The sequence below is a fragment of the Bos javanicus genome, chromosome 29 (assembly GCF_032452875.1).
Source record: "Bos javanicus breed banteng chromosome 29, ARS-OSU_banteng_1.0, whole genome shotgun sequence".
In the NCBI taxonomy this organism is placed as follows: Eukaryota; Metazoa; Chordata; class Mammalia; order Artiodactyla; family Bovidae; genus Bos; species Bos javanicus.
Genome location: NC_083896.1, coordinates 5,372,595 through 5,386,071, shown reverse-complemented (window position 1 = coordinate 5,386,071; position 13,477 = coordinate 5,372,595). Strand labels below are relative to the sequence as shown.

Below are 13,477 nucleotides of genomic sequence, written 5' to 3'. Positions count from 1 at the left end.
TGCCCTTTGCAGTAGCATGAATGGACCTAGAGATTATCATACCAAGGGAAGTAATCAGAGAAAGGCAAATATCATATGATATCACGTGTGGAATCTAAAAGAATGATACAATTACACTTATTTACAGATCAGAAATAGGCCAATAGTCACAGAAAACAAGCCTATGGTTATCAAAGGGGAAGGTGAGGGGAGGGATAAATTAGGAATTTAGGATTAACATATATACACTATTCTACATAAAAATAGATAAACAACAAGGACCTACTTTATAGCACAGGGAGCTATCAGTTCAGTTCAGTTGCTCAGTTGTGTCCAACTCTTTGCGACCCCACAGACTGCAGCACACCAGGCTTCCCTGTCCATCACCAACTCCCAGAACTTGCTCAAACTCACATCCATCTCATCCCACCGTCCCTTTCTCCTTCCACCTTCAATCTTTCCCAGCATCAGGGTCTTTTCTAATGAGTTGGCTCTTTGTATTAGATGATCAAATTATTGGAGCTTCAGCATCAGCCCTTCCAATGAATATTCAGAGATGATTTCCTTCAGGATTGCCTGGTTGGATCTCCTTGCTGTCCAAGGGACTCTCAAGAGTCTTCTCCAACACCACAATTCAAAAGCATCAACTCTTCAGCACTCAGCAGGGAACTATAATCAGTATCTTGTAATAACCTATAGTGAAAAAGATTTGGAAAAAAGAATTAGCTATACACATGTATATGGATAACTGAATCACTTTACAGTATATCTGAAACTAACACAATATTGAAAATCAATAATACTTCAACAAAAAAATACATGCATATGGTAAAAAATGAAAACCAAGTATGTGAATGTGCTTTGTAAAGTGGAGTATATTTTAATTATTATTAAGCAAAAAAAAAAAAAAAGATGCCTATTTAAGAGGTGGGCTCTCACTGTACACCAAACCTGCTGGCACTAATTTTGTATTTCTTACCTTACTGAACAGTGAGAAGTAAATTTCGGTTATTAATAAGCACTCAGTCTTTAGTACTTTTGTTAGTAGTCCAAATGAACGAAGACAAGCATTCTATATACAACACATAGACAACAGATAATAAGGGAAGAATAAAATCCCATCTAAATACATGATCTAATTCATCCAATGTCACTGCAGGGTTTTATAAATCTACGACTGGTGATGATACGAGCTGAATACCCTAAAGTGTGTCAGTATCTCCAGGAAGAAAAGCAAAAACATTTAGAGATGTTGGCAATTGAAGGCGCAGTTATTTTTCAGCGACTCAATAGAAATGTAGCCAGAATGATTCATATGGGGAAACTCCTGAGAAAAATATATGAGGAACTGAAGGAAATGTGCCTTAAAGCAGATGTGGACATGCTCCAGGTAAGGACTAAGGACGGATGTTGGCTGCAGAACACCAACCTGCTTGGAAAACACTTGTATCATTTGACATTATATCTTCTTTGACTTCCGTTATTTTTCTGACTCCAAAGTCCAGATTCTGACTCTTCTACCTCTGTGATGGTAGGTTTTGTTCCTCCAGTATAACCTGGAGACAAAACATCAGTTTTGCCTTCTATGGAAGAAGGAGGGCTATGTGGCAAGATTCAAGTAACAGAGCCAGAAAAAAAAAAAATCTCCCAAACCTTCTTATATCCTTCTACCATACAGTTGCCCTTCCAACTCTCTACAGGTTTTGCATCTAGGGACTCAACAAACCACCAATGGAAAATATTTTTTAAGAAAATTCAGAAATTTCAAAAAAGAAAAACTTCAATTTGCCAATGCTGACAATGATTTACATAGAATTTACATTATATTAGATCTTATAAGTAATCTTGTTATTTAGTCACTAAGTCGTGTCCAACTCTTTGCGACCCCATATATAGCCTGCCTGGCTTCTCCGTACATGCGACTTTTCAGGCAAGAATACTGGTTGTTCATTGTTCAGTTGTTAAGTTGTATCTGACTCTTTGCAACCCTGTGGATGGCAGCACGCCAGGCTTCCCTGTCTTTCACTATCTCCTGGAGAATCCTGGATTGGGTTGCTATTTCTTTCCCCAGGGGATCTTCAACTCAGAGATCTAACCCTTGTCTCCAGCTGGGCAGGTGCACTTTTTACCACTGAGCCACCTGGGAAGCCTTTAAGTAATCTAGAGATGCTTAAAGTATACAGGAAAATGTGTGTATATTATACAGATATACTGTGCCATTGTATATAAAAATTTGAACACCCGATGGATTTTAGTATCCAAGGGGGTTCTTAGAATGAATTCCCTTCATATAATGAGGGATGACTGTGTTGAACAGATAAGTTAACTTTATATTTGCACTTGATAATATGTGTAACATGTGTAACCATAGGATGCATTCATCCTTTCTATTTTGAAGTTCTAGATTCAGAGAAGGCAATGGCACCCCACTCCAGTACTCTTGCCTGGAAAATCCCATGGATGGAGGAGCCTGGTAGGCTGCAGTCCATGGTGTTGCTAAGAGTCGGGCATGACTGAGTGACTTCGCTTTCACTTTTCACTTTCATGCTTTGGAGAAGGAAATGGCAACCCACTCCAGTATTCTTGCCTGGAGAATCCCAGGGACAGAGGAGCCTAGTGGGCTGCCATCTATGGGGTCGCACAGAGTCGGACACGTCTGAAGCAACTTAGCAGCAGCAGCAGCAGCAGCAGATTTGGAGTCCACACACCAAAGAACTTTGGGGAAACCCCTGTGAATACTTTTGTATATCAGGACAAAGAACAGTCATTCATGCACCCTAAGAACGTTTGACTTTCAATTTTATTAAGATTATGATCTTGTCAGTTAATGTAAATGTGAGATTGGATTTCATATTTATAAGGAGAAGGGAAATGACAAATGATTTTAATCTAAGGAAGAAAACTGGAAATAATGAATTTTTCAGTATAATCTCATATCCTGAAACTAGACTTAAGAGGAGAGTTTGTGCTGAAAACTAAGCCTTCCTCTCTTTTTCTTTACAGGGTGTGGAAGACGCAATGAAAAGGTAAGTTTGCTCCTCTATTCAAATCATGATAATTGTGACAGTGATCAGGCTATTTCTGCTAAGATGAACCCTCCCTTTCAATACGAAGTATCTTTCTCTCTGTATTTATTCCTTCCTTCTCTAATAGTCTGCCAGGTTTTATATAGTCTACCCTTTGGTGACCGTATGGTGGAGAGGAGCGCAGTTTCTATTGCAAGGCTTTCTGTAGAAGTTGCAAAGAGATGACGATTTTTCCTGCCCCTAATTTCCAAATCCTAGTTATCCAAGGATTATTCCTGGTCATCCATGGGAAAGGCAGATAAGCTCAGAGAAATAGTAGGTAGAAGGATGCTGAGAAAAGGAGTGAGGTAGAATTCATAAAGAAAGAACATACAATAGTGCTGAGCTTTCATATGTATTAAATGATAAGTTCCAACAATTTTCCGCCTATTAGATTTCAGGAATTAGATGTGAATTGCTGTGTGGATCCTCTAGGGAAGCTAGAAGGAAGGAAACACAGTTTTGATTGCGGCGGCACATTCTACTAGGTTTGATATGCCAAGAGCAAGGAAGTAGATTGTAAAATATCATAGCAACTGCAGTGTTCATCCATCTGAGCAGTTAAATTCATACCCTTTAAAGGTAATTATGAGGATTCTGTTGAAGCATCATCAGTGGGTTGCTAATGATACCTTTGGGCCTATTAGTAAGTGGGCCTTTCTCTTTACAGGAGTCAGTTAATGCAGCTGTATATTCCCCAGCCTTTGGACCCACAGCTCAGTACATGGACCATCACTGGGATGCTGGAAAGGCTTAACAGCTTCCGAGGTGAGAGGCAGCACTCTGCGTGAAGGCAATCACATTGGAAATCACATAGGAAACTACATGAATAGATAACACATTGATGATATCTCTTCACCGCTCTGTCTGTTCTTTGTAGAGAACATATGCAAACCCTTTTAACTTATTTTATTGCTAATTATCAGTCAGAAAAGTTAACTGAAGGCTGTCAAAAATAATCAAATATGACACATAGTTTTTTATTTAGCTACTTGCAGTGAGTTAATAATAAAAAGAACACTTTGACTTATAAAAATGCATATCCATTCAGTGTATTTCATCTTGTAGTTAGCTGTGGATATTTAGATTATATCTGGATATTGAGACTCTTAGAATCACCTTAATGCTGTTATTTAAATGTTTACCTGAATATTAAAGGTAATGCTTGTATATGAAAAATCACAAGACTGTCAAAAAGCTTGAAAACAATCCATAATTCATTGTGTAGAGGACTCCCTGAGACAAATGCAACTGACGGTGAGCCCAGCGGACAAAGGAGAAGCTGGACTGAGATGGGATGAGTTGGATTCTGATTTAGCAGTGACTCCGTTAGAAATTCTGAGAGAAATCACTGCAAAAAAAGAGCACATATAGATATTTGGTTTATTTCATTTTTACTTCTTTAAATGTTAAACCCTTATATCCTAGGCAATGTGATCCCTGTTTAGGACTAAAAATAACAATGTCATATAAAATATAATATATATTTATTATGATTATTTTTTTATTTTGTGATGATTGATTAATGAGATGACTTAAGGGCCATTTTGCTATTTTCTTGACATCTATGAACGGACTCCCAAATTTTTGGTGAGGTAGTGAAAATAAGCCAGAGTCGGACATCCTATATCTTTATGTATTCTCAAAGTTTTCCTTCCTCCAGTTGTATAATTAGGGATTTCCTGGCTCTTTAGATAGATAAGAAGCCCTTCCTGTTCTTTCTATGTATTTCCAGTGACACACTCTGTATAAAAGGGTGTGGTAACACAGGGTGTCTAACATCTGTGATTAAAGGGTATTCTGGAACGAGCCAGTACTGCCACACTTGTGGGAGCTAATTGTTACAAGTTCCAGAACTTTAGGAGCAATTATTAAAGGACTGGCGCCTTGAAACCAGTCATGGTGGGTTGAAACATTCCCAGCAAATGAAACAAATCAGTTTGGCTTCATTTCAGAGATTTGGTTGCTACACATTTGTCACAACACCACTGCAGTTATATGTTCTTCAGAACTTGAAACGCTGTTCTCTGACTTCATTGCTTTCATTTTCCTGAAGTGTATATTACGTTGGATGGGAAAATAAGAAACGGTTGCGTGCCTCTGATTGAAGCCCTGAGACGTCTGCAATGCGGTCCTGTCGATCGAGATGTGCCTTGGGACGCAGCATGTCCAGAGAACACGCCTACATGGGGTGCTCAGACCTTCACCGCTGGCAAGCACTACTGGGAGGTGGATGTGGGAAACTCCGGTGACTGGGTTATAGGGCTCTGCAAGGAGTCCTGGACAAGCAGGAATGATATGCTGCTCAACTCTGAGGACATTTTTCTACTTCTCTGTGTCAGTAAGGATGGCCATTTCAGTCTCTTTTCTACCTTCCCATTCTTACCCCACTATATTCAAAGACCCCAGGGCTACATAGGGGTGTTTCTAGATTATGAATGTGGTATGATAAGCTTTATTAATGTTGCCAGAGGTTCCCTCATTTGTAATTTCCTCTCACGATCTTTCTCTTTCCCTCTCAGACCTTTCATTTGGTGTGGACCCAAATGATCAGGAACAGGTCACAAACCTAACCAAGGTTTTGGGAATTCTAGTAGCTGAGGGGGCTCCTATCCTGGTGACTTCTAGAATGGGGAAAATCAATTATAACTTCACTGTGTTTAACTTCATTTTACCTTTAGGACTTACAATGGCTGCATTATTTCTTAAAGTGGTGGTAGTGTTAATGATGTCCATTTGTCTTTTGTATTTTATTTAAATAAAAGCAATCACATTCATTTTTTGGGGTAGGATATAGGCACTTTTCATCTGCCATCTGAACTTACTAGAGATGAAAGAACACACGGGTGTGGAAACCCAGTCAAATGCGTGAATGCAAAGCACAGAGGATTCTTCTTCCAGAGAATCCTTGTCAAAACTCAAGGGCAGCATAGAATTTTCCTCTCCTTCCACTCATCTGGCTAAATTCTACCCCTCCTTTAATCCTGGGTTTCCTGAAGTAGAGTAGATCAATTATAATATGACCTCAAGAACAGCTTATTCTTTCCCTTTGCAAAGCTCCCAGTAGATTTTGGATCTTCTTTTGTAGTTTTCAGACTGCCAAAAAGGAAGGCCAATGTCCATCCTCTTCATAACCACATTCCAGGGATGAAACACCAGGTTAAGGATATGAAAGACATCTGAAAAATATTTGAACAAACGAATATGTAGGAAAAACATTAAAAGCAAAGGCTATGTAACCAAAAACATTTACTATCGTGTAGACACAGTCAGTAGCTCAAGAAGTGATGAGAAACATTAAAGAAGTGAATTAAGTTATTGTTCAGGTTCGTGGTGCAGAAATTCAGTTTAGTGGGCGAGATATAGACTGTGTATGATTTGATTCCCAGTGTTGCTCTTAGTAGTTCTCAATGATGAACAGATTTTCAGGAATACACACATGCTTTTACCAGAGGGATCGTAGTACAGATAATATGGCTTAGCTGCTTGGAATCTGCAGTATTTTTAAGGAAGATACATAGAGTGAAAATACTCTGAATATTTATTTTCAAGGATGGACAATGAACTTTATTTCTCACATATAAAAAACATCCAAGCTGTCAAAAAATTTCATTTCAAAGAGTGTTACTGACTTAGAGATTAAAACTTTGCAAAATAATCAGACATTGAAATTCATCTCTTTGGGGATGTATTGCCCAATATAATGACTCTAGTTAACACTATTGTATGATAGATAAGAAAGCTGTTAAAAGAATAGATTCTAAGAGATCTCATCATTAAGAATTTTTTTCTTTTTTCTTCTATTTTCATATATATATATATATATATATATATATATATATATGAAGTGAAGTGTGAAAGTGTTAGTCACTCTATAGTCTGACTCTGATTCTGTCAGTTGTGTCCAACTCTTTCTGACCCCATGTACTGTAACCTCTGTCCACGGAATTCTCCAGACAAGAATAGTGGAGTGGGTAACCATTTCCTTCTCCCGGGGATCTTTCCAACCCAGGGACAGAACTGGGGTCTCCTGCATTGCAGGCATATTCTTTACCGGCTGAGCCACCAGGGAAGCCCATATATATACATATAAATATTTCTCTTCCCACTCTCCTTTCTTCTGTCTCTGCATCTTTTGTTCACTCTCTTTACAGAGAAAGTGGTTTAGGGAATAATCTCGGGATTAAATGTATTTTTATGAAATTGTACTGGAAAATAAATTTTAATTAGAGTTTCAAGTATTTGCTTAGGGATTATTTAAAGCAGTCCAATAATGCCCAGGTGGCGCTCAGTTCAGTTCAGTTGCTCAGTCCTGTCCGGCTTTTTCAACCCCACGAACTGCAGCACGCCAGGCCTCCCTGTCCATCACCAACTCCCAGAGTTTACTCAGACTCATGTCCACTGAGTCAGTGATGCCATCCAACCATCTCATCCTTTGTCCTCCCCTTCTCCTCCTGCCTTCAATCTTGCCCAGCATCAGGGTCTTTTCCAATGAGTCAGTTCTTTGCACCAGGTGGTCAATGTATTGGAGTTTCAGCTTCAACATGAGTCTTTCCAATGAATATTCAGACTGATCTTCTTTAGGATGGACTGGTTGGATCTCCTTGCAGTCCCAGGGACTCCGAAGAGTCTTCTCCAACACCACAGTTCAAAGGCAGCATTTCTTGGGCGCTCAGCTTTCTTTTTTTTTGTTTTGTTTTGTTTTTTTACGTTTTTTTTTTTTTTTCCTAATTTTATTTTATTTTTAAACTTTACATAATTGTATTAGTTTTGCCAAATATCAAAATGAATCCGCCACAGGTATACATGTGTTCCCCATCCCGAACCCTCCTCCCTCCTCCCTCCCCATACCATCCCTCTGGGCCGTCCCAGTGCACCAGCCCCAAGCATCCAGCATCGTGCATCGAACCTGGACTGGCAACTCGTTTCCTACATGATATTTTACATGTTTCATTGCCATTCTCCCAAATCTTCCCACCCTCTCCCTCTCCCACAGAGTCCATAAGACTGTTCTATACATCAGTGTCTCTTTTGCTGTCTCGTACACCGGGTTATTGTTACCATCTTTCTAAATTCCATATATATGCGTTAGTATACTGTATTTATGTTTTTCCTTCTGGCTTACTTCACTCTGTATAATAGGCTCCAGTTTCATCCACCTCATTATATCAGCTTTCTTTATGGTAAAACTCTCACATCCATACCTGACTACTGGAAAAACTATAGTTTTGACTAGACCGACCTTTGCGGGCAGGTGGCGCTAGTGGTAAAGAAACCGCGTGTCAGTGCAGGAGAAATGATTTGAGGGTTCCATCCCTGGAGGAGGGCACAGCAACTCACTCTAGTATTTTTGCCTGAGAATCCCAGGGACAGAGGGAGCCTAGAGGACGACAGCCTATAGAGTCCCAAAGAGTTGGACACGACTGAAGTGACTTAGCACACACGCACAATAATGCCCTTTTTTTTTGGAAGGGATCCAAAAATTGTTGCATATCTAAACTTTTTAGATTGGTTCTGACACCTGCCCAAACGGGATAAATTGTCAACAGTAGGTCTCACGCACAGATAGCTGAAAACTCAGAATCGACTATAAACAGTAACTATGTGAGGACTGCGAAAAATGAAAAGTGAAATGAGGAGAGAAGTTAAAACTGGACTCATTATCCGCAATGGAGTGGGATCTTGTGGCATGTTTTTCCGCTTCTCTTTCCCGGCATTGACTGAAAGGAAGGGAGACAGAGCTCTCTGGTTTGCACGGCTTGGGCATGCAGCAAAAGGTCACACACAGACGCCCGCTCTCTGGTCAAAGAACCGGGAAAAGACGTTTCTGCGAAAAGAAAAGTGTGGCAGAAAGTTTTTTTTTTTTTTTAATCTTTTTTCTTTTTATCTGCTGGGAAGTTTCCCTCCGGGCCCTGGATGGGTAGGCCTCCCGGCTCCCCGCGGACCCCGCGGGCCTCGGTTCCCTTTAGGAGGCGGGGGAGCCCTGGCCACCGGCCTTTCGGCACGCAGGGCTGCCGCTCCTCCCGGAGGGGAGGGTCGCACTGCCCCGGGCGGCCGTGCTCTGAGTCCCGGCGCAGCGAGGTCCCCGCCGCGCCGGCTCGGTCTACTGCGCTGAGTCCCGCCTTGCCCCCAGGTGACTGCTGCAGCCCCTCTGGCAGCCTCCCACACCTAGAAGAATTTACTAGGTTGTCGGTCACCTATGCACGCGTGCTCAAGCGTCTGTGCTCCTTGACTGCTGTGGTGGCCTTCTCTCGGTGACAGCATGGACTGTAGCCTACCAGGCTCCTCTGTCCATGGGATTCTCCAGGCAAGAGTACTGGACAGGGTAGTCATTCCCTTCTCCAGGGGATCTTCCCGACCCAGGGATCCAATCTAGGTCTCCTGCATTGCAGGCAGATGCTTTACCATCTGAGTCACCAGGAAAGCTCCAAACCACTTATTCTTCAATTTAAAAAGGAGGGGAAATTTTTCTTTCGCAATACAGTTGTTCAGGAGCCCAGTCATCTGGGACTCTCTGCAACCCCATGGACTGCAGCACGCCAGGCCCGCGTCCCCCACCGTCTTCCGGAGTTTGTCCAAGTTCGTGATCATTCATTGGTGATGCAGTCTAGCCATCTCATGCTCTGACACCCTCTTCTCCTTCTGCCCTGAATATTTCCTAGCATCAGGGACTTTTCCAATGAGTTGCCTATTTGCATCAGATGACCAAAATACTGGAGCTTCAGCATCAGTTCTTCTAACAAAGTATTCAGGGTTAATATCTCAAGATTGACTGGTTAGATCTCCTTGCTGTCCAAGGGACTTTCAGGAGTCTTCTCCAGCACCACAGTTGGAAGGCATCAATTCAGTAATACAGTAGCAATCAATTAACAATACAGTACACCATATCAAAAAACTGTTTAGATCTTTCAGAATTCAAAGATATTGCTGGCCATGTCCACACCTCAAATTTCTCACATTGTTAAACAGCTTGGTATTGTGACTGATGATTTCTTTTTACTGTGGCAAAAACAGAATATTCCAGTCAAAGTCAGATTTTGAATTATTATAAAGGTTTCCCAACTAAGAGTCATCCCCCTCTCCAACAGTTTTCCTCCTGTATAAAAAAACAAAACAAAATAAAAATATGGTTTTGTTGTTGGTGTTAATTTCCTCCAAATAGCTTGGACTTCCACAGTTTGATTCATCCTATAGCTCCAGGAGGTGAGTCCTATTTGGTCTGGAAAATCAAACAATAATAGTACCAGCCAGGGACTGGTTTAGCAAAGAGTAGTTAACTAAACTTTTCTACTTCCATTATTTGAGTTAAGTGTCACAACCATCCAAGCAGGATTTCTTGTTCAAAATCACCCTGCTGAGAAGTGCGGGAGTAAGAAATCACTTTTGACCCAAATTAAAATCCACAAGTCATCAAGTGTCCTAGATCAGGCAAAATACAAGCAACATGTTGTTTTCTAAGCAACTATGTTAATTCATTCAACAAGTGTTTTCTGGCAAGCTGACAGTTCAAGGGACAATCTACCAGCTTGAGAATGTAATGGTTAATAAAACAACATCCTTATAAGAGATAATCAAAGATTTAAAAACAAAACCACAGCTGTTAAAATGAAGAAATGTACACAGTGCCACTGATCTGTACTTCTTCTGCCCTCACCCACGGTCTAGAAAATGCTTTAAGGCCTCCTCTGGTGGTCCAGTGGCGAAGACTCCTCACAACCAATGCAGAGCGCCCAGGTTCCATCCCTGGTCAGGGAACTAGATCCTATATACCACAACTAATATCAAAGTTCCAGTGTGCTACAACTAAGACTCAGCACAGCCAAAATAAAATAAATAAAAGTAACATTAAAAAAATTTTTTTAAATGCCTTTATTGCAACCCATTGATTAAAATGTAGGAAAGTGCACATACACAAGATATAGTCACAAACTAAGTGGTTTCCTTTGATGCCCTTTATCTCAAATAGAATTTGTCATTAAAAATAAGTTTCCAAATATATGAATTAATAGGGTTAATTTTTGTAAAAATGGTTTGGATTTCAACTAAAGTCTACTTATATGAATATAGCTACATTTTTAAATTTGCCCTTCTATCTTTATTATTGACACCCTTGCATTTAAAAACAAAACAAAGGGATTATTCTAAAGTTCTCTGAAACTATTATCAGGAACTCCTCGCCACCGTGATGTAACTCTCATTCGTAACAGACAACACCAGAAAACAAATCCTTTTAACATTTTCTTTTGTAAAAAACATTTCAGTCCAGTTCAGTTCAGTTCTGACTCTTTGCGACCCCATGGACTGCACCACAACAGGCTTCCTTGTCCATCACCAATTCCCGGAGCTTGCTTAAACTCATGTCCATTGAGTCGGCGATGCCATCTAACCATCTCATCCACTGTTGTCCCCTTCTACTCCTGCCTTCAATCTTTCCCAGCAACAGGGTCTTTTCTAAGGCGTCAGTTCTTCCCATCAGGTGGCCAAAATACTGGAGCTTCAGCTTCAGCATCAGTTCTTTCAATGAACATTCAGGGTTGATTTCCTTTAGGAGGACTTCCCTAGTGGTTCAGATGGTAAAGCATTTGCCGACAATGCGGGAGACCCAGGTTCAATCCCTGGGTTGGGAAGATCCCCTGGAGAAGGAAATGGCAACCCACTCCAGTACTCTTACCTGGAAAAATCCCATGGAGGGAGGAGCCTGGTAAGCTATAGTCCATGGGGCTGCAAAGAGTGGACATGACTGAGCGACTTCACTTTCTTTCTTTCTTTTCCTTTGGGATGGACTCATTCAAATTCCTTGCTGTCCAAGTGTCAGGGGACGTTCAACTTTCAGGGATCCAATGTGTTCTTCTTTTGTGTGCTGTTTCTCAAGGACTCTCATTTCCTTATCAGTTCCTGGAAAACAGGAGCGGGCAGAGCTACATGCAGTTCTGAGATCATGAGAAAGGGCACCTGCTTGGATTCCTTTTAGTGACTCCCTTCCTTGACCTTTTACTTAAAGTAATCTATTCAGTTATGCCCCTCTTACTCAGGATACAGAATGCTTTCTGGCCCTTTGAAGATTGCTATTTGCTTGGCTTTGTTTTGCTCATTTTTTTTTTACTGCCTAATTTCTGCTTTATTGACTATGCCAAAGCCTTTGACTGTGTGGATCACAATAAACTGTAGAAAATTCTGAAAGAGATAGAAATACCAGACCACCTGATTGCCTCTTGAGAAACCTATATGCAGGTCAGGAAGCAACAGTTAGAACTGGACATGGAACAACAGACTGGTTCCAAATAGGAAAAGGAGTATGTCAAGGCTGTATATTGTCACCCTGCTTATTTAACTTCTATGCAGAGTACATCATGAGAAACACTGGGCTGGAAGAAGCACAAGCTGGAATCAGGATTGCCGGGAGAAATATCAATAACCTCAGATATGCAGATGACACCACCCTTATGGCAGAAAGTGAAGAGGAACTAAAAAGCCTCTTGATGAAAGTGAAAGTGGAGAGTGAAAAAGTTGACTTAAAGCTCAACATTCAGAAAACGAAGATCATGGCATCCAGTCCCATCACTTCATGGGAAATAGATGGGGAAACAGTGGAAACAGTGTCAGACTTTATTTGGGGGGCTCCAAAATCACTACAGATGGTGACTGCAGCCATGAAATTAAAAGATGCTTACTCCTTGGAAGGAAAGTTATGACCAACCTAGGTAGCATATTCAAAAGCAGAGACATTACTTTGCCAACAAAGGTCTGTCTAGTCAAGACTATGGTTTTTCCAGTGGTCATGTATGGATGTGAGAGTTGGACTGTGAAGAAAGCTGAGTGCCGAAGAATTGATGCTTTTGAACTGTGGTGTTGGAGAAGACTCTTGAGAGTCCTTTGGACTGCAAGGAGATCCAACCAGTCCATTCTGAAGGAGATCAGCCCTGGGGTTTCTTTGGAAGGAATGATGCTAAAGCTGAAACTCCAGTACTTTGGCCACCTCATGCGAAGAGTTGACTCATTGGAAAAGACTCTGAGGCTGGGAGGGCTTGGGGGCAGGAGGAGAAGGGGACGACAGAGGATGAGATGGCTGGATGGCATCACTGATTTGATGGACGTGAGTCTGGGTGAACTCCGGGAGTTGGTGATGGACAGGGAGGCCTGGTGTGCTGCGATTCATGGGGTCGCAAAGAGTCGGACATGACTGAGCGACTGAACTGACTGAGTGACTGACCATGGTATCTCAATGGTATTTTAAAGTCCTTTCCTTTTCAGGAATTTTAATTTTTTAAATTTTGTTTCATTTTCACTTATTATTTGTCCCCTGAGGGGGCAACCAGTCTTTTGTTTTGTTCATTTGTATGTAAAACACCCTGTGGTAAGACTGATTAGAAGGCATGTTGGGAAAGCGCCTGAGGATTTTTAATTATGGAAAAGAAGCTTCATAATGTTCAATA

At 41.0% G+C, this 13,477-nt stretch overlaps 1 protein-coding gene across 1 annotated transcript; it reads left to right on the top strand.

The window, feature by feature from the left end:
- Positions 1–1,285: 1,285 nt before the first annotated feature.
- On the top strand, positions 1,286–5,936 carry LOC133240912 (tripartite motif-containing protein 77-like). The gene is made up of 4 exons (XM_061405897.1): positions 1,286–1,369; positions 2,983–3,005; positions 3,715–3,812; positions 5,101–5,936. The coding sequence occupies exons 1-4, from the start codon at positions 1,286–1,288 to the stop codon at positions 5,592–5,594; spliced, it is 699 nt and encodes a 232-aa protein (XP_061261881.1). The 3' UTR covers positions 5,595–5,936.
- Positions 5,937–13,477: the final 7,541 nt, after the last annotated feature.